Source organism: Heptranchias perlo, unplaced genomic scaffold, assembly GCF_035084215.1.
Source record: "Heptranchias perlo isolate sHepPer1 unplaced genomic scaffold, sHepPer1.hap1 HAP1_SCAFFOLD_411, whole genome shotgun sequence".
In the NCBI taxonomy this organism is placed as follows: Eukaryota; Metazoa; Chordata; class Chondrichthyes; order Hexanchiformes; family Hexanchidae; genus Heptranchias; species Heptranchias perlo.
Window position 1 is genome coordinate 19001 of NW_027139423.1, and position 22415 is coordinate 41415.

Sequence of the window (22415 nt, forward strand, 5' to 3'; positions counted from 1 at the left end):
ACTCAATACAACGCAATGCTGCACAACTCTGTTGTGGGGTCTTCCTGGTCTTTGTGGCTCAGTTATGCAATGCCATTCCCGACCGGGGCTATTTAGGTTCAGTCTGATTTCTGGGCATCAGTCATGACAGATGAGTCTTTTCATTTCTCCAGATGACCTGATGAATTACTTATGGTTTGGTTGTGAGCTTTGAAGCCTCTTTTCCATTTTCTTTTATCCAGGCCCTCTTTGTCTTCATGGCTCTGTCATTTTCTCGCGATGAGGTTTCATGGCTTGTCCGTCATGCTGAGAACATTGTCAAAACGAAGACCCCTGAGGACTACATGGACAGGTGATGGAGGGAGATAGAAAGAGCAGAAAGATATCGAGAGAGTAGGAAATATGTCAGTGATGCTGTAGGAGGCAAGTCTGTTATTAGAGACAGAGTAACTGAGTATCTGGACAAATATGAACTGATCAGAGAGAGCCAGCATGGATCTGTAACGGGCAGATCATGTCTAATGAACCAAGTTGATTTTTTTGAGGAGGTAACTAACGTAGTAGGCATTCGGTAAGGTTCCACATAAGAGACTGTCAACAAAAGTGAGAGGGCATGGAATTGGAAACAACCTATTGGCTTGGATAGGGAATTGGTTAGGAGGTAGGAGACGGAGAGTAGGGATAATGGGTATTTATTCAAATTGGCAGGATGTGACTAGTGGTGTCCCCCAGGGATCTACACTGGGGTCTCAGATTTTCACTATTTATCAATGACTTGGATGCAGGAATAGGGAACCATGTATCTAAGTTTGCTGATGACACGATGTTAGTTGGCACAGTAAATAGTGTCGATGGGGGGCAGAAAGGTGTGAAGAGACATTGAGAGATTCAGGGAGTGGGTAAAACTGGGGCAGATGGAGTTTAATGAGGGGAAGAGTGAGGTCATCCAATTTGGACCTGAGAAAGATCGATCAGAGGATCTTCCAAATGGTGAGAAGCCAGGAACAGTGGAGGAGCAGAGAGATTTAGGGTCCAGGTACAGAAATCACTAAAAGCAGGTGAACAGGTACAAAAACTAATTATAAAGGCTAATGGAATGTTAGCCTTTATCTCGGGGTCTGGATTATAAAGAGGAGCAAGTTATATGACAGCCGGACAGAGCTCTGGTTAGACCCCATGTGGAGATACTGCGTTCAGTTCTGGGCACTGCATCTCAGGAAGGATAGATCGGCCTTGGAGGGGGTGCAGCTCAGGTTCACCAGAATGATACCGGGGCTGAAAGGGTTAAATTACGAGGACAGGTTGCACAGACGAGGCTTGTATTCCCTCGAGTGTAGAAGATTAAGGGGTGATCTAATCGAGGGGTTTAAGATGATTAAAGGATTTAATAGGGTAGAGAGGGAGAAACTATTTCCTCCAGAGGGGAGAGTCCAGAACAAGAGCTTGGCCGTTCAGGGGTGCAGTTCAGAGATTCTTCACACAAAGGGGAGTGGAAATCTGGAACTCTCTCCCTCAAAAAGCTGTTGGGGTTGGGGGTAAATTGGAGCTTTCAAAACTGAGAGTCATCGATTTTTGTTGGGTAAGAGTATAAAGGGTCAGGGGACCAAGGCGGGTGGATGGAATTATGATACAGATCAGCCACTGATCCTGAGGACCACAGACTGTGTGATCCAGACCTGGACTCCCGAGGGTGGGCCCCACTCCCACTGATCCTGAGGACCACAGACTGTGTGATCCAGACCTGGTCTCCCGATGGTGGGCCCCACTCCCACTGATCCTGAGGACCACAGACTGGGTGACCCAAACCTGGTCTCCCGAGGGTGGGCCCCACTCCCACTGATCCTGAGGACCACAGACTGTGTGACACAGACCTGGACTCCCGAGGGTGGGCCCCACTCCCACTGATCCTGAGGACCACAGACTGTGTGATCCAGACCTGGACTCCCGAGGGTGGGCCCCACTCCCACTGATCCTGAGGACCACAGACTGTGTGACCCAGACCTGGACTCCCGAGGGTGGGCCCCACTCCCACTGATCCTGAGGACCACAGACTGTGTGACCCAGACCTGGACTCCCGAGGGTGGGCCCCACTCCCACTGATCCTGAGGACCACAGACTGTGTGACCCAGACCTGGACTCCCGAGGGTGGGCCCCACTCCCACTGATCCTGAGGACCACAGACTGTGTGACCCAGACCTGGACTCCCGAGGGTGGGCCCCACTCCCACTGATCCTGAGGACCACAGACTGTGAGACCCAGACCGGGACACCAGAGGGTGGGCCCCACTCCCACTGATCCTGAGGACCACAGACTGTGTGACCCACACCTGGTCTCCCGAGGGTGGGCCCCACTCCCAACTGATCCTGAGGACCACAGACTGTGTGACCCACACCTGGACTCCCGAGGGTGGGCCCCAATCCCACTGATCCTGAGGACCACAGACTGTGTGACCCAGACCTGGTCTCCCGAGGGTGGGCCCCACTCCCACTGATCCTGAGGACCACAGACTGTGTGACCCAGACCTGGACTCCCGAGGGTGGGCCCCAATCCCACTGATCCTGAGGACCACAGACTGTGTGACCCAGACCTGGTCTCCCGAGGGTGGGCCCCACTCCCAATGATCCTGAGGACCACAGACTGTGTGACCCAGACCTGGTCTCCCGAGGGTGGGCCCCACTCCCAATGATCCTGAGGACCACAGACTGTGTGACCCAGACCTGGTCTCCAGAGGGTGGGCCCCACTCCCACTGATCCTGAGGACCACAGACTGTGTGACCCAGACCTGGTCTCCCGAGGGTGGGCCTCACTCCCACTGATCCTGAGGACCACAGACTGTGTGACCCAGACCTGGACTCCCGAGGGTGGGCCCCACTCCCACTGATCCTGAGGACCACAGACTGTGTGACCCAGACCTGGTCTCCAGAGGGTGGGCCCCACTCCCACTGATCCTGAGGACCACAGACTGTGTGACCCAGACCTGGACTCCCGAGGGTGGGCCCCACTCCCACTGATCCTGAGGACCACAGACTGTATGACCCAGACCGGGGACTCCCGAGGGTGGGCATCAGTCCCACTGATCCTGAGGACCACAGACTGTGTGACCCAGACCTGGACTTCCGAGGGTGGGCCCCACTCCCACTGATCCTGAGGACCACAGACTGGGTGACCCAGACCTGGACTCCCGAGGGTGGGCCCCACTCCCACTGATCCTGAGGACCACAGACTGTGTGACCCAGACCGGGGACTCCCGAGGGTGGGCCCCACTCCCACTGATCCTGAGGACCACAGACTGTGTGACCCAGACCTGGTCTCCCGAGGGTGGGCCCCACTCCCACTGATCCTGAGGACCACAGACTGTGTGACCCAGACCTGGTCTCCCGAGGGTGGGCCCCACTCCCACTGATCCTGAGGACGACAGACTGTGTGACCCAGACCTGGTCTCCCGATGGTGGGCCCCACTCCCACTGATCCTGAGGACCACAGACTGGGTTACCCAGACCTGGACTCCCGAGGGTGGGCCCCAATCCCACTGATCCTGAGGACCACAGACTGTGTGACCCAGACCTGGACTCCCGAGGGTGGGCCCCACTCCCACTGATCCTGAGGACCACAGACTGTGTGACCCAGACCTGGTCTCCCGAGGGTGGGCCCCATTCCCACTGATCCTGAGGACCACGGACTCTGTGACCCTGACCTGGACTCCCGAGGGTGGGACCCACTCCCACTGATCCTGAGGACCACAGACTGTGTGACCCAGACCTGGACTCCCGAGGGTGGGCCCCACTCCCACTGATCCTGAGGACCACAGACTGTGTGACCCAGACCTGGTCACCCGAGGGTGGGCCCCTCTCCCACTGATCCTGAGGACCACAGACTGTGTGACCCAGACCTGGACTCTGGAGGGTGGGCCCCACTCCCACTGATCCTGAGGACCACAGACTGTGTGACCCAGACCTGGACTCCCGAGGGTGGGCCCCAATCCCACTGATCCTGAGGACCACAGACTGTGTGACCCAGACCTCGACTCCCGAGGGTGGGCCCCACTCCCACTGATCCTGAGGACCACAGACTGTGTGACCCAGACGTGGACACCCGAGGGTGGGCCCCACTCCCACTGATCCTGAGGACCACAGACTGTGTGACCCAGACCTGGACTCCCGAGGGTGGGCCCCACTCGCACTGATCCTGAGGACCACAGACTGTGTGACCCAGACCTGGACTCTGGAGGGTGGGCCCCACTCCCACTGATCCTGAGGACCACAGACTGTGTGACCCAGACCTGGACTCCCGAGGGTGGGCCCCACTCGCACTGATCCTGAGGACCACAGACTGTGTGACCCAGACCTGGTCTCCCGAGGGTGGGCCCCACTCCCACTGATCCTGAGGACCACACACTGTGTGACCCAGACCTGGACTCCCGAGGGTGGGCCTCACTCCCACTGATCCTGAGGACCACAGACTGGGTGACCCAGACCTGGACTCCCGAGGGTGGGCCCCACTCCCACTGATCCTGAGGACCACACACTGTGTGACCCAGACCTGGTCACCCGAGGGTGGGCCCCACTCCCACTGATCCTGAGGACCACAGACTGTGTGACCCAGACCTGGTCTCCCGAGGGTGGGCCCCACTCCCATTGATCCTGAGGACCACAGACTGTGTGACCCAGACCTGGACTCCCGAGGGTGGGCCCCACTCCCACTGATCCTGAGGACCACAGAGTGTGTGACCCAGACCTGGACTCCCGAGGGTGGGCCCCACTCCCACTGATCCTGAGGACCACAGAGTGTGTGACCCAGACCTGGTCTCCCGAGGGTGGGCCCCACTCCCACTGATCCTGAGGACCACAGACTGTGTGACCCAGACCTGGACTCCCGAGGGTGGGCCCCACTCCCACTGATCCTGAGGACCACAGACTGTGTGACCCAGACCTGGACTCGCGATGGTGGGCCCCACTCCCACTGATCCTGAGGACCACAGACTGTGTGACCCAGACCTGGACTCCCGAGGGTGGGCCCCACTCCCACTGATCCTGAGGACCACAGACTGTGAGACCCAGACCTGGACTCCCGAGGGTGGGCCCCACTCCCACTGATCCTGAGGACCACAGACTGGGTGACCCAGACCTGGTCTCCCGAGGGTGGGCCCCACTCTCACTGATCCTGAGGACCACAGACTGTGTGACCCAGACCTGGACTCCCGAGGGTGGGCCCCACTCCCACTGATCCTGAGGACCACAGAGTGTGTGACCCAGACCTGGACTCCCGAGGGTGGGCCCCACTCCCACTGATCCTGAGGACCACAGACTGTGTGACCCAGACCTGGACTCCCGAGGGTGGGCCCCACTCCCACTGATCCTGAGGACCACAGACTGTGTGACCCAGACCTGGACTCCCGAGGGTGGGCCCCACTCCTACTGATCCTGAGGACCACAGACTTTGTGACCCAGACCTGGACTCCCGAGGGTGGGCCCCACTCCCACTGATCCTGAGGACCACAGACTGTGTGACCCAGACCTGGACTCCCGAGGGTGGGCCCCACTCCCACTGATCCTGAGGACCACAGACTGTGTGACCCAGACCTGGACTCCCGAGGATGGGCCCCACTCCCACTGATCCTGAGGACCACAGACTGTGTGACCCAGACCTGGTCTCCCGAGGGTGGGCCCCACTCCCACTGATCCTGAGGACCACAGACTGTGTGACACAGACCTGGTCTCCCGAGGGTGGGCCCCACTCCCACTGATCCTGAGGACCACAGAATGTGTGACCCAGACCTGGTCTCCCGAGGGTGGGCCCCACTCCCACTGATCCTGAGGACCACAGAATGTGTGACCCAGACCTGGTCTCCCGAGGGTGGGCCCCACTCCCACTGATCCTGAGGACCACAGACTGTGTGACCCAGACCTGGACTCCCGAGGGTGGGCCCCACTCCCACTGATCCTGAGGACCACAGACTGTGTGACACAGACCTGGTCTCCCGAGGGTGGGCCCCACTCCCACTGATCCTGAGGACCACAGACTGTGTGACCCAGACCTGGTCTCCCGAGGGTGGGCCCCACTCCCACTGATCCTGAGGACCACAGACTGTGTGACACAGACCTGGTCTCCCGAGGGTGGGCCCCACTCCCACTGATCCTGAGGACCACAGACTGTGTGACCCAGACCTGGTCTCCCGAGGTTGGGCCCCACTCCCACTGATCCTGAGCACCACAGACTGGGTGACACAGACCTGGACTCCCGAGGGTGGGCCCCACTCCCACTGATCCTGAGGACCACAGACTGTGTGACCCAGACCGGGACTCCCGAGGTTGGGCCCCACTCCCACTGATCCTGAGGACCACAGACTGTGTGACCCAGACCTGGTCTCCCGAGGGTGGGCCCCACTCCCACTGATCCTGAGGACCACAGAATGTGTGACCCAGACCTGGTCTCCCGAGGGTGGGCCCCACTCCCACTGATCCTGAGGACCACAGACTGGGTGACCCAGACCTGGACTCCCGAGGATGGGCCCCACTCCCACTGATCCTGAGGACCACAGACTGTGTGACCCAGACCTGGACTCCCGAGGGTGGGCCCCACTCCCACTGATCCTGAGGACCACAGACTGGGTGACCCAGACCTGGACTCCCGAGGGTGGGCCCCACTCCCACTGATCCTGAGGACCACAGACTGGGTGACCCAGACCTGGACTCCCGAGGATGGGCCCCACTCCCACTGATCCTGAGGACCACAGACTGTGTGACCCAGACCTGGACTCCCGAGGGTGGGCCCCACTCCCACTGATCCTGAGGACCACAGACTGTGTGACCCAGACCTGGTCTCCCGAGGGTGGGCCCCACTCCCACTGATCCTGAGGACCACAGACTGTGTGACCCAGACCTGGTCTCCCGAGGGTGGGCCCCACTCCCACTGATCCTGAGGACCACAGACTGTGTGACCCAGACCTGGACTCCCGAGGTTGGGCCCAACTCCCACTGATCCTGAGGACCACAGACTGTGTGACCCAGACCTGGACTCCCGAGGGTGGGCCCCATTCCCACTGATCCTGAGGACCACAGAATGTGTGACCCAGACCTGGACTCCCGAGGGTGGGCCCCACTCCCACTGATCCTGAGGACCACAGACTGTGTGACCCAGACCTGGACTCCCGAGGGTGGGCCCCACTCCCACTGATCCTGAGGACCACAGACTGTGTGACCCAGACCTGGTCTCCCGAGGGCGGGCCCCACTCCCACTGATCCTGAGGACCACAGACTGGGTGACCCAGACCTGGACTCCCGAGGGTGGGCCTCACTCCCACTGATCCTGAGGACCACAGACTGTGTGACACAGACCTGGACTCCCGAGGGTGGGCCCCACTCCCACTGATCCTGAGGACCACAGACTGTGTGACCCAGACCTGGTCTCCCGAGGGCGGGCCCCACTCCCACTGATCCTGAGGACCACAGACTGTGTGACCCAGACCTGGACTCCCGAGGGTGGGCCCCACTCCCACTGATCCTGAGGACCACAGAGTGTGTGACCCAGACCTGGTCTCCCGAGGGCGGGCCCCACTCCCACTGATCCTGAGGACCACAGACTGTGTGACACAGACCTGGACTCCCGAGGGTGGGCCTCACTCCCACTGATCCTGAGGACCACAGACTGTGTGACCCAGACCTGGTCTCCCGAGGGCGGGCCCCACTCCCACTGATCCTGAGGACCACAGACTGTGTGACCCAGACCTGGACTCCCGAGGGTGGGCCCCACTCCCACTGATCCTGAGGACCACAGACTGTGTGACACAGACCTGGTCTCCCGAGAGTGGGCCCCACTCCCACTGATCCTGAGGACCACAGACTGTGTGACACAGACCTGGACTCCCGAGGGTGGGCCCCACTCCCACTGATCCTGAGGACCACAGACTGTGTGACCCAGACCTGGACTCCCGAGGGTGGGCCCCACTCCCACTGATCTTGAGGACCACAGACTGTGTGACCCAGACCTGGTCTCCCGAGGGTGGGCCCCACTCCCACTGATCCTGAGGACCACAGACTGTGTGACCCAGACCTGGACTCCCGAGGGTGGGCCCCACTCCCACTGATCCTGAGGACCACAGACTGTGTGACCCAGACCTGATCTCCCGAGGATGGGCCCCACTCCCACTGATCCTGAGGACCACAGACTGTGTGACCCAGACCTGGTCTCCCGAGGGCGGGCCCCACTCCCACTGATCCTGAGGACGACAGACTGGGTGACCCAGACCTGGACTCCCGAGGATGGGCCCCACTCCCACTGATCCTGAGGACCACAGACTGTGAGACCCAGACCTGGACTCCCGAGGGTGGGCCCCACTCCCACTGATCCTGAGGACCACAGACTGTGTGACCCAGACCTGGTCTCCCGAGGGTGGGCCCCACTCCCACTGATCCTGAGGACCACAGACTGGGTGACCCAGACCTGATCTCCCGAGGGTGGGCCCCACTCCCACTGATCCTGAGGACCACAGACTGTGTGACACAGACCTGGTCTCCCGAGGGTGGGCCCCACTCCCACTGATCCTGAGGACCACAGACTGTGTGACCCAGACCTGGACTCCCGAGGGTGGGCCCCACTCCCACTGATCCTGAGGACCACAGACTGTGTGACCCAGACCGGGTCTCCCGAGGGTGGGCCCCACTCCCACTGATCCTGAGGACCACAGACTGTGTGACCCAGACCGGGTCTCCCGAGGGTGGGCCCCACTCCCACTGATCCTGAGGACCACAGACTGTGTGACCCAGACGTGGACACCCGAGGGTGGGCCCCACTCCCACTGATCCTGAGGACCACAGACTGTGTGACCCAGACGTGGACACCCGAGGGTGGGCCCCACTCCCACTGATCCTGAGGACCACAGACTGTGTGACCCAGACCTGGACTCCCGAGGGTGGGCCTCACTCCCACTGATCCTGAGGACCACAGACTGTGTGACCCAGACCTGGACTCCCGAGGGTGGGCCCCACTCCCATTGATCCTGAGGACCACAGACTGTGTGACACAGACCTGGACTCCCAAGGGTGGGCCCCACTCCCACTGATCCTGAGGACCACAGACTGTGTGACCCAGACCTGGACTCCCGAGGGTGGGCCCCACTCCCACTGATCCTGAGGACCACAGACTGTGTGACCCAGACCTGGACTCCCGAGGGTGGGCCCCACTCCCACTGATCCTGAGGACCACAGACTGGGTGACCCAGACCTGGTCTCCCGAGGGTGGGCCCCACTCTCACTGATCCTGAGGACCACAGACTGTGTGACCCAGACCTGGACTCCCGAGGGTGGGCCCCAATCCCACTGATCCTGAGGACCACAGACTGTGTGACACAGACCTGGACTCCCGAGGGTGGGCCCCACTCCCACTGATCCTGAGGACCACAGACTGTGTGACCCAGACCTGGTCTCCCGAGGGTGGGCCCCTCTCCCACTGATCCTGAGGACCACACACTGTGTGACCCAGACCTGGACTCCCGAGGGTGGGCCCCACTCCCACTGATCCTGAGGACCACAGACTGTGTGACCCAGACCTGGACTCCCGAGGGTGGGCCTCACTCCCACTGATCCTGAGGACCACAGACTGTGTGACCCAGACCTGGTCTCCCGAGGGTGGGCCCCACTCCCACTGATCCTCAGGACCACAGACTGTGTGACCCAGACCTGGTCTCCCGAGGGTGGGCCCCACTCCCACTGATCCTGAGGACCACAGACTGTGTGACCCAGTCCTGGACTCCCGAGGGTGGGCCCCACTCCCACTGATCCTGAGGACCACAGACTGTGTGACACAGACCTGGACTCCCGAGGGTGGGCCCCACTCCCACTGATCCTGAGGACCACAGACTGTGTGACCCAGACCTGGTCTCCCGAGGGTGGGCCCCACTCCCACTGATCCTGAGCACCACAGACTGTGTGACACAGACCTGGACTCCCGAGGGTGGGCCCCACTCGCACTGATCCTGAGGACCACAGACTGTGTGACCCAGACCTGGTCTCCCGAGGGTGGGCCTCACTCCCACTGATCCTGAGGACCACAGAGTGTGTGACCCAGACCTGGTCTCCCGAGGGTGGGCCCCAATCCCACTGATCCTGAGGACCACAGACTGTGCGACCCAGACCTGGACTCCCGAGGGTGGGTCCCACTCCCACTGATCCTGAGGACCACAGACTGTGTGACCCAGACCTGGTCTCCCGAGGGTGGGCCCCACTCCCACTGATCCTGAGGACCACAGACTGTGTGACACAGACCTGGACTCCCGAGGGTGGGCCCCACTCCCACTGATCCTGAGGACCACAGACTGTGTGACCCAGACCTGGACTCCCGAGGGTGGGCCCCACTCCCACTGATCCTGAGGACCACAGACTGTGTGACCCAGACCTGGTCTCCCGAGGGTGGGCCCCACTCCCACTGATCCTGAGGACCACAGACTGTGTGACCCAGACCTGGACTCCCGAGGGTGGGCCCCACTCCCACTGATCCTGAGGACCACAGACTGTGTGACCCAGACCTGGACTCCCGAGGGTGTGCCCCACTCCTACTGATCCTGAGGACCACAGACTGTGTGACCCAGACCTGGTCTCCCGAGGGTGGGCCCCACTCCCACTGATCGTGAGGACCACAGACTGTGTGACCCAGACCTGGTCTCCCGAGGGTGGGCCCCACTCCCACTGATCCTGAGGACCACAGACTGTGTGACACAGACCTGGTCTCCCGAGGGTGGGCCCCACTCCCACTGATCCTGAGGACCACAGACTGTGTGACCCAGACCTGGACTCCCGAGGGTGGGCCCCACTCCCACTGATCCTGAGGACCACAGACTGTGTGACCCAGACCTGGACTCCCGAGGGTGGGCCCCACTCCCACTGATCCTGAGGACCACAGACTGTGTGACACAGACCTGGACTCCCGAGGGTGGGCTCCACTCCCACTGATCCTGAGGACGACAGACTGTGTGACCAAGACCTGGACTCCCGAGGGTGGGCCCCACTCCCACTGATCCTGAGGACCACAGACTGTGTGACCCAGACCTGGTCTCCCGAGGGTGGGCCCCACTCCCACTGATCCTGAGGACCACAGACTGTGTGACCCAGACCTGGTCTCCCGAGGGTGGGCCCCACTCCCACTGATCCTGAGGACCACAGACTGTGTGACCCAGACCTGGACTCCCGAGGGTGGGCCCCACTCCCACTGATCCTGAGGACCACAGACTGTGTGACCCAGACCTGGTCTCCCGAGGGTGGGCCCCACTCCCACTGATCCTGAGGACCACAGACTGTGTGACCCAGACCTGGACTCCCGAGGGTGGGCCCCACTCCCACTGATCCTGAGGACGACAGACTGTGTGACCCAGACCTGGACTCCCGAGGGTGGGCCCCACTCCCACTGATCCTGAGGACCACAGACTGTGTGACCCAGACCTGGTCTCCCGAGGGTGGGCCCCACTCCCACTGATCCTGAGGACCACAGACTGGGTGACCCAGACCTGGACTCCCGAGGGTGTGCCCCACTCCCACTTATCCTGAGGACCACAGACTGTGTGACCCAGACCTGGTCTCCCGAGGGTGGGCCCCACTCCCACTGATCCTGAGGACCACAGACTGTGTGACCCAGACCTGGTCTCCCGAGGGTGGGCCCCACTCCCACTGATCCTGAGGACCACAGACTGTGTGACCCAGACCTGGACTCCCGAGGGTGGGCCCCACTCCCACTGATCCTGAGGACCACAGACTGTGTGACCCAGACCTGGTCTCCCGAGGGTGGGCCCCACTCCCACTGATCCTGAGGACCACAGACTGTGTGACCCAGACCTGGTCTCCCGAGGGTGGGCCCCACTCCCACTGATCCTGAGGACCACAGACTGTGTGACCCACACCTGGTCTCCCGAGGATGGGCCCCACTCCCACTGATCCTGAGGACCACAGACTTTGTGACCCAGACCTGGACTCCCGAGGGTGGGCCCCACTCCCACTGATCCTGAGGACCACAGACTGTGTGACACAGACCTGGACTCCCGAGGATGGGCCCCACTCCCACTGATCCTGAGGACCACAGACTGTGTGACCCAGACCTGGTCTCCCGAGGGTGGGCCCCACTCCCACTGATCCTGAGGACCACAGACTGTGTGACCCACACCTGGACTCCCGAGGGTGGGCCCCACTCCCACTGATCCTGAGGACCACAGACTGTGTGACACAGACCTGCTCTCCCGAGGGTGGGCCCCACTCCCACTGATCCTGAGGACCACAGAGTGTGTGACCCAGACCTGGTCTCCCGAGGGTGGGCCCCACTCCCACTGATCCTGAGGACCACAGACTGTGTGACCCAGACCTGGACTCCCGAGGGTGGGCCCCACTCCCACTGATCCTGAGGACCACACACTGTGTGACCCAGACCTGGACTCCCGAGGGTGGGCCCCACTCCCACTGATCCTGAGGACCACAGACTGTGTGACACAGACCTGGACTCCCGAGGGTGGGCCCCACTCCCACTGATCCTGAGGACCACAGACTGTGTGACCCAGACCTGGACTCCCGAGGGTGGGCCCCACTCCCACTGATCCTGAGGACCACAGACTGTGTGACCCAGACCGGGGACTCCCGAGGGTGGGCCCCACTCCCACTGATCCTGAGGACCACAGACTGTGTGACCCAGACCTGGTCTCCCGAGGGTGGGCCCCACTCCCACTGATCCTGAGGACCACAGACTGTGTGACACAGACCTGGACTCCCGAGGGTGGGCCCCACTCCCACTGATCCTGAGGACCACAGACTGTGTGACCCAGACCTGGTCTCCCGAGGTTGGGCCCCACTCCCACTGATCCTGAGGACCACAGACTGTGTGACCCAGACCTGGTCTCCCGAGGGTGGGCCCCACTCCCACTGATCCTGAGGACCACAGACTGTGTGACCCAGACCTGGACTCCCGAGGGTGGGCCCCACTCCCACTGATCCTGAGGACCACAGACTGTGTGACACAGACCTGGACTCCCGAGGGTGGGCCCCACTCCCACTGATCCTGAGGACCACACACTGTGTGACCCAGACCTGGACTCCCGAGGGTGGGCCCCACTCCCACTGATCCTGAGGACCACAGACTGTGTGACCCAGACCTGGACTCCCGAGGGTGGGCCCCACTCCCACTGATCCTGAGGACCACAGACTGTGTGACCCAGACCTGGTCTCCCGAGGGTGGGCCCCACTCCCACTGATCCTGAGGACCACAGACTGTGTGACCCAGACCTGGACTCCCGAGGGTGGGCCCCACTCCCACTGATCCTGAGGACCACAGACTGTGTGACCCACACCTGGTCTCCCGAGGGTGGGCCCCACTCCCACTGATCCTGAGGACCACAGACTGTGTGACCCAGACCTGGACTCCCGAGGGTGGGCCCCACTCCCACTGATCCTGAGGACCACAGACTGTGTGACCCAGACCTGGACTCCCGAGGGTGGGCCCCACTCCCACTGATCCTGAGGACCACAGACTGTGTGACCCACACCTGGTCTCCCGAGGGTGGGCCCCACTCCCACTGATCCTGAGGACCACAGACTGTGTGACCCAGACCTGGACTCCCGAGGGTGGGCCCCACTCCCACTGATCCTGAGGACCAAAGAGTGTGTGACCCAGACCTGGACTCCCGAGGGTGGGCCCCACTCCCACTGATCCTGAGGACCACAGACTGTGTGACCCAGACCTGGTCTCCCGAGGGTGGGCCCCACTCCCACTGATCCTGAGGACCACAGACTGTGTGACCCAGACCTGGACTCCCGAGGGTGGGCCTCACTCCCACTGATCCTGAGGACCACAGACTGTGTGACCCAGACCTGGTCTCCCGAGGGTGGGCCCCACTCCCACTGATCCTGAGGACCACAGACTGTGTGACCCACACCTGGTCTCCCGAGGGTGGGCCCCACTCCCACTGATCCTGAGGACCACAGACTGTGTGACCCAGACCTGGACTCCCGAGGGTGGGCCCCACTCCCACTGATCCTGAGGACCACAGACTGTGTGACCCAGACCTGGACTCCCGAGGGTGGGCCCCACTCCCACTGATCCTGAGGACCACAGACTGTGTGACCCAGACCTGGACTCCCGAGGGTGGGCCCCACTCCCACTGATCCTGAGGACCACAGACTGTGTGACCCAGACCTGGACTCCCGAGGGTGGGCCCCACTCCCACTGATCCTGAGGAGCACAGACTGTGTGACACAGACCTGGACTCCCGAGGGTGGGCCCCACTCCCACTGATCCTGAGGACCACAGACTGTGTGACCCAGACATGGACTCCCGAGGGTGGGCCCCACTCCCACTGATCCTGAGGACCACAGAGTGTGTGACCCAGACCTGGACTCCCGAGGGTGGGCCCCACTCCCACTGATCCTGAGGACCACAGACTGTGTGACCCAGACCTGGACTCCCGAGGGTGGGCCCCACTCCCACTGATCCTGAGGACCACAGACTGTGTGACCCAGACCTGGTCTCCCGAGGGTGGGCCCCACTCCCACTGATCCTGAGGACCACAGACTGTGTGACACAGACCTGGACTCCCGAGGGTGGGCCCCACTCCCACTGATCCTGAGGACCACAGACTGTGTGACCCAGACCTGGTCTCCAGAGGGTGGGCCCCACTCCCACTGATCCTGAGGACCACAGACTGTGTGACCCACACCTGGTCTCCCGAGGGTGGGCCCCACTCCCACTGATCCTGAGGACCACAGACTGTGTGACCCAGACCTGGTCTCCCGAGGTTGGGCCCCACTCCCACTGATCCTGAGGACCACAGACTGTGTGACCCAGACCTGGTCTCCCGAGGTTGGGCCCCACTCCCACTGATCCTGAGGACCACAGACTGTGTGACCCAGACCTGGTCTCCCGAGGGTGGGCCCCACTCCCACTGATCCTGAGGACCACAGACTGTGTGACACAGACCTGGACTCCCGAGGGTGGGCCCCACTCCCACTGATCCTGAGGACCACAGACTGTGTGACCCAGACCTGGTCTCCCGAGGTTGGGCCCCACTCCCACTGATCCTGAGGACCACAGACTGTGTGACCCAGACCTGGTCTCCCGAGGGTGGGCCCCACTCCCACTGATCCTGAGGACCACAGACTGTGTGACCCAGACCTGGACTCCCGAGGGTGGGCCCCACTCCCACTGATCCTGAGGACCACAGACTGTGTGACCCAGACCTGGACTCCCGAGGGTGGGCCCCACTCCCACTGATCCTGAGGACCACAGACTGTGTGACCCAGACCTGGTCTCCCGAGGGTGGGCCCCACTCCCACTGATCCTGAGGACCACAGACTGTGTGACCCAGACCTGGACTCCCGAGGGTGGGCCCCACTCCCACTGATCCTGAGGACCACAGACTGTGTGACCCAGACCTGGTCTCCCGAGGGTGGGCCCCACTCCCACTGATCCTGAGGACCACAGACTGTGTGACCCAGACCTGGACTCCCGAGGGTGGGCCCCACTCCCACTGATCCTGAGGACCACAGACTGTGTGACCCAGACCTGGACTCCCGAGGGTGGGCCCCACTCCCACTGATCCTGAGGACCACAGACTGTGTGACCCAGACCTGGTCTCCCGAGGTTGGGCCCCACTCCCACTGATCCTGAGGACCACAGACTGTGTGACACAGACCTGGACTCCCGAGGGTGGGCCCCACTCCCACTGATCCTGAGGACCACAGACTGTGTGACCCAGACCTGGTCTCCCGAGGGTGGGCCCCACTCCCACTGATCCTGAGGACCACAGACTGGGTGACCCAGACCTGGTCTCCCGAGGGTGGGCCCCACTCCCACTGATCCTGAGGACCACACACTCTGTGACCCTGACCTGGTCTCCCGAGGGTGGGCCCCACTCCCACTGATTCTGAGGACCACAGACTGTGTGACCCAGACCTGGACTCCCGAGGGTGGGCCTCACTCCCACTGATCCTGAGGACCACAGACTGTGTGACCCAGACCTGGACTCCCGAGGGTGGGCCCCACTCCCACTGATCCTGAGGACCACAGACTGTGCGACCCAGACCTGGACTCCCGAGGGTGGGCCCCACTCCCACTGATCCTGAGGACCACAGAATGTGTGACCCAGACCTGGTCTCCCGAGGGTGGGCCCCACTCCCACTGATCCTGAGGACCACAGACTGTGTGACCCAGACCTGGACTCCCGAGGGTGGGCCCCACTCCCACTGATCCTGAGGACCACAGACTGTGTGACCCAGACCTGGTCTCCCGAGGGTGGGCCCCACTCCCACTGATCCTGAGGACCACAGACTGTGTGACACAGACCTGGACTCCCGAGGGTGGGCCCCACTCCCACTGATCCTGAGGACCACAGAATGTGTGACCCAGACCGGGACTCCCGAGGTTGGGCCCCACTCCCACTGATCCTGAGGACCACAGACTGTGTGACCCAGACCTGGACACCCGAGGGTGGGCCCCACTCCCACTGATCCTGAGGACCACAGACTGTGTGACCCAGACCTGGTCTCCCGAGGGTGGGCCCCACTCCCACTGATCCTGAGGACTACAGACTGTGTGACCCAGACCTGGTCTCCCGAGGGTGGGCCCCACTCCCACTGATCCTGAGGACCACAGACTGTGTGACCCAGACCTGGTCTCCCGAGGGCGGGCCCCACTCCCACTGATCCTGAGGACCACAGAATGTGTGACCCAGACCTGGTCTCCCGAGGGTGGGCCCCACTCCCACTGATCCTGAGGACCACAGACTGGGTGACCCAGACCTGGACTCCCGAGGATGGGCCCCACTCCCACTGATCCTGAGGACCACAGACTGTGTGACCCAGACCTGGTCTCCCGAGGGTGGGCCCCACTCCCACTGATCCTGAGGACCACAGACTGGGTGACCCAGACCTGGACTCCCGAGGGTGGGCCCCACTCCCATTGATCCTGAAGACCACAGACTGTGTGACCCAGACCTGGTCTCCCGAGGGTGGGCCCCACTCCCATTGATCCTGAGGACCACAGACTGTGTGACCCAGACCTGGTCTCCCGAGGGTGGGCCCCACTCCCACTGATCCTGAGGACCACAGACTGTGTGACCCAGACCTGGTCTCCCGAGGGTGGGCCCCACTCCCAATGATCCTGAGGACCACAGACTGGGTGACCCAGACCTGGACTCCCGAGGGTGGGCCCCACTCCCACTGATCCTGAGGACCACAGACTGTGTGACCCAGACCTGGTCTCCCGAGGGTGGGCCCCACTCCCACTGATCCTGAGGACCACAGACTGGGTGACCCAGACCTGGACTCCCGAGGGTGGGCCCCACTCCCACTGATCCTGAGGACCACAGAATGTGTGACCCAGACCTGGACTCCCGAGGGTGGGCCCCACTCCCACTGATCCTGAGGACCACAGACTGTGTGACCCAGACCTCGACTCCCGAGGGTGGGCCCCACTCCCACTGATCCTGAGGACCACAGAGTGTGTGACCCAGACCTGGACTCCCGAGGGTGGGCCCCACTCCCACTGATCCTGAGGACCACAGAATGTGTGACCCAGACCTGGTCTCCCGAGGGCGGGCCCCACTCCCACTGATCCTGAGGACCACAGACTGTGTGACACAGACCTGGTCTCCCGAGGGTGGGCCCCACTCCCACTGATCCTGAGGACCACAGACTGTGTGACCCAGACCTCGACTCCCGAGGGTGGGCCCCACTCCCACTGATCCTGAGGACCACAGAGTGTGTGACCCAGACCTGGACTCCCGAGGGTGGGCCCCACTCCCACTGATCCTGAGGACCACAGACTGTGTGACCCAGACCTGGACTCCCGAGGATGGGCCCCACTCCCACTGATCCTGAGGACCACAGACTGTGTGACCCAGACCTGGTCTCCCGAGGGTGGGCCCCACTCCCACTGATCCTGAGGACCACAGACTGGGTGACCCAGACCTGGACTCCCGAGGGTGGGCCCCACTCCCATTGATCCTGAAGACCACAGACTGTGTGACCCAGACCTGGTCTCCCGAGGATGGGCCCCACTCCCATTGATCCTGAGGACCACAGACTGTGTGACCCAGACCTGGTCTCCCGAGGGTGGGCCCCACTCCCACTGATCCTGAGGACCACAGACTGTGTGACCCAGACCTGGTCTCCCGAGGGTGGGCCCCACTCCCAATGATCCTGAGGACCACAGACTGGGTGACCCAGACCTGGACTCCCGAGGGTGTGCCCCACTTCCACTGATCCTGAGGACCACAGACTGTGTGACCCAGACCTGGTCTCCCGAGGGTGGGCCCCACTCCCACTGATCCTGAGGACCACAGACTGGGTGACCCAGACCTGGACTCCCGAGGGTGGGCCCCACTCCCACTGATCCTGAGGACCACAGAATGTGTGACCCAGACCTGGACTCCCGAGGGTGGGCCCCACTCCCACTGATCCTGAGGACCACAGACTGTGTGACCCAGACCTCGACTCCCGAGGGTGGGCCCCACTCCCACTGATCCTGAGGACCACAGAGTGTGTGACCCAGACCTGGACTCCCGAGGGTGGGCCCCACTCCCACTGATCCTGAGGACCACAGAATGTGTGACCCAGACCTGGTCTCCCGAGGGCGGGCCCCACTCCCACTGATCCTGAGGACCACAGACTGTGTGACACAGACCTGGTCTCCCGAGGGTGGGCCCCACTCCCACTGATCCTGAGGACCACAGACTGTGTGACCCAGACCTCGACTCCCGAGGGTGGGCCCCACTCCCACTGATCCTGAGGACCACAGAGTGTGTGACCCAGACCTGGACTCCCGAGGGTGGGCCCCACTCCCACTGATCCTGAGGACCACAGACTGTGTGACCCAGACCTGGACTCCCGAGGGTGGGCCCCACTCCCACTGATCCTGAGGACCACAGACTGTGTGACCCAGACCTGGACTCCCGAGGGTGGGCCCCACTCCCACTGATCCTGAGGACCACAGACTGTATGACACAGACCTGGACTCCCGAGGGTGGGCCCCACTCCCACTGATCCTGAGGACCACAGACTGTGTGACCCAGACCTGGTCTCCCGAGGGCGGGCCCCACTCCCACTGATCCTGAGGACCACAGACTGTGTGACCCAGACCTGGTCTCCCGAGGGTGGGCCCCACTCCCACTGATCCTGAGGACCACAGACTGTGTGACCCAGACCTGGACTCCCGAGGGTGGGCCCCACTCCCACTGATCCTGAGGACCACAGAATGTGTGACACAGACCTGGACTCCCGAGGGTGGGCCCCACTCCCACTGATCCTGAGGACCACAGACTGTGTGACCCAGACCTGGTCTCCCGAGGGTGGGCCCCACTCCCACTGATCCTGAAGACCACAGACTGTGTGACCCAGTCCTGGTCTCCCGAGGGTGGGCCTCACTCCCACTGATCCTGAGGACCACAGACTGTGTGACCCAGACCTGGTCTCCCGAGGGCGGGCCCCACTCCCACTGATCCTGAGGACCACAGACTGGGTGACACAGACCTGGACTCCCGAGGGCGGGCCCCAATCCCACTGATCCTGAGGACCACAGACTGGGTGACCCAGACCTGGACTCCCGAGGGTGGGCCCCACTCCCACTGATCCTGAGGACCACAGACTGTGTGACCCAGACCTGGTCTCCCGAGGGTGGGCCCCACTCCCACTGATCCTGAGGACCACAGACTGTGTGACACAGACCTGGTCTCCCGAGGGTGGGCCCCACTCCCACTGATCCTGAGGACCACAGAGTGTGTGACCCAGACCTGGACTCCCGAGGGTGGGCCCCACTCCCACTGATCCTGAGGACCACAGACTGGGTGACCCAGACCTGGTCTCCCGAGGGTGGGCCTCACTCCCACTGATCCTGAGGACCACAGACTGGGTGACCCAGACCTGGTCTCCCGAGGGTGGGCCCCACTCCCACTGATCCTGAGGACCACAGAGTGTGTGACCCAGACCTGATCTCCCGAGGATGGGCCCCACTCCCACTGATCCTGAGGACCACAGAATGTGTGACCCAGACCTGGACTCCCGAGGGTGGGCCTCACTCCCACTGATCCTGAGGACCACAGACTGTGTGACCCAGTCCTGGACTCCCGAGGGTGGGCCTCACTCCCACTGATCCTGAGGACCACAGACTGTGTGACCCAGACCTGGTCTCCCGAGGGTGGGCCTCACTCCCACTGATCCTGAGGACCACAGACTGGGTGACCCAGACCTGGACTCCCGAGGGTGGGCCCCAATCCCACTGATCCTGAGGACCACAGAATGTGTGACCCAGACCTGGTCTCCCGAGGGTGGGCCCCACTCCCACTGATCCTGAGGACCACAGACTGTGTGACACAGACCTGGACTCCCGAGGGTGGGCCCCACTCCCACTGATCCTGAGGACCACAGACTGTGTGACCCAGACCTGGACTCCCGAGGGTGGGCCCCACTCCCACTGATCCTGAGGACCACAGACTGTGTGACCCAGACCTGGTCTCCCGAGTGTGGGCCCCACTCCCACTGATCCTGAGGACCACAGACTGTGTGACCCAGACCTGGACTCCAGAGGGTGGGCCCCACTCCCACTGATCCTGAGGACCACAGACTGTGTGATCCAGACCTGGACTCCCGAGGGTGGGCCCCACTCCCACTGATCCTGAGGACCACACACTGTGTGACCCAGACCTGGTCTCCCGAGGGTGGGCCCCACTCCCACTGATCCTGAGGACCACAGACTGTGTGACCCAGACCGGGTCTCCCGAGGGTGGGCCCCACTCCCACTGATCCTGAGGACCACAGACTGGGTGACCCAGACCTGGTCTCCCGAGGGTGGGCCTCACTCCCACTGATCCTGAGGACCACAGACTGGGTGACCCAGACCTGGTCTCCCGAGGGTGGGCCCCACTCCCACTGATCCTGAGGACCACAGAGTGTGTGACCCAGACCTGATCTCCCGAGGATGGGCCCCACTCCCACTGATCCTGAGGACCACAGAATGTGTGACCCAGACCTGGACTCCCGAGGGTGGGCCTCACTCCCACTGATCCTGAGGACCACAGACTGTGTGACCCAGTCCTGGACTCCCGAGGGTGGGCCTCACTCCCACTGATCCTGAGGACCACAGACTGTGTGACCCAGACCTGGTCTCCCGAGGGTGGGCCTCACTCCCACTGATCCTGAGGACCACAGACTGGGTGACCCAGACCTGGACTCCCGAGGGTGGGCCCCAATCCCACTGATCCTGAGGACCACAGAATGTGTGACCCAGACCTGGTCTCCCGAGGGTGGGCCCCACTCCCACTGATCCTGAGGACCACAGACTGTGTGACACAGACCTGGTCTCCCGAGGGTGGGCCCCACTCCCACTGATCCTGAGGACCACAGACTGTGTGACCCAGACCTGGACTCCCGAGGGTGGGCCCCACTCCCACTGATCCTGAGGACCACAGACTGTGTGACCCAGACCTGGTCTCCCGAGTGTGGGCCCCACTCCCACTGATGCTGAGGACCACAGACTGTGTGACCCAGACCTGGACTCCAGAGGGTGGGCCCCACTCCCACTGATCCTGAGGACCACAGACTGTGTGATCCAGACCTGGACTCCCGAGGGTGGGCCCCACTCCCACTGATCCTGAGGACCACACACTGTGTGACCCAGACCTGGTCTCCCGAGGGTGGGCCCCACTCCCACTGATCCTGAGGACCACAGACTGTGTGACCCAGACCTGGTCTCCCGAGGGTGGGCCCCACTCCCACTGATCCTGAGGACCACAGACTGTGTGACCCAGACCTGGTCTCCCGAGGGTGGGCCCCACTCCCACTGATCCTGAGGACCACACACTGTGTGACCCAGACCTGGACTCCCGAGGGTGGGCCCCACTCCCACTGATCCTGAGGACCACAGACTGTGTGACCCAGACCTGGACTCCCGAGGGTGGGCCCCACTCCCACTGATCCTGAGGACCACAGACTGGGTGACCCAGACCTGGACTCCCGAGGATGGGCCCCACTCCCACTGATCCTGAGGACCACAGACTGGGTGATCCAGACCTGGTCTCCCGAGGGTGGGCCCCACTCCCACTGATCCTGAGGACCACAGACTGTGTGACCCAGACCTGGTCTCCCGAGGATGGGCCCCACTCCCACTGATCCTGAGGACCACAGACTGTGTGACCCAGACCTGGTCTCCCGAGGGTGGGCCCCACTCCCACTGATCCTGAGGACCACAGACTGTGTGACCCAGACCTGGACTCCCGAGGGTGGGCCCCAATCCCACTGATCCTGAGGACCACAGACTGTGTGACCCAGACCTGGACTCCCGAGGGTGGGCCCCACTCCCACTGATCCTGAGGACCACAGACTGTGTGACCCAGACGTGGACACCCGAGGGTGGGCCCCACTCTCACTGATGCTGAGTACCACAGACTGTGTGACCCAGACCTGGACTCCCGAGGGTGGGCC

At 62.7% G+C, this 22415-nt stretch overlaps 1 protein-coding gene across 1 annotated transcript in view; it reads left to right on the plus strand.

The window, feature by feature from the left end:
* Positions 1–221: 221 nt before the first annotated feature.
* The window catches only part of LOC137312257 (nck-associated protein 1-like), a gene marked incomplete at both ends in the record, with an annotated part of 170860 nt that continues 148666 nt past the window's right edge, over positions 222–22415 (plus strand). Inside the window, one exon of the mRNA XM_067978875.1 lies at positions 222–331. Within this exon, the coding sequence (XP_067834976.1) occupies positions 222–331 (110 nt within the window). The remainder of the gene's footprint in view (positions 332–22415) is intronic.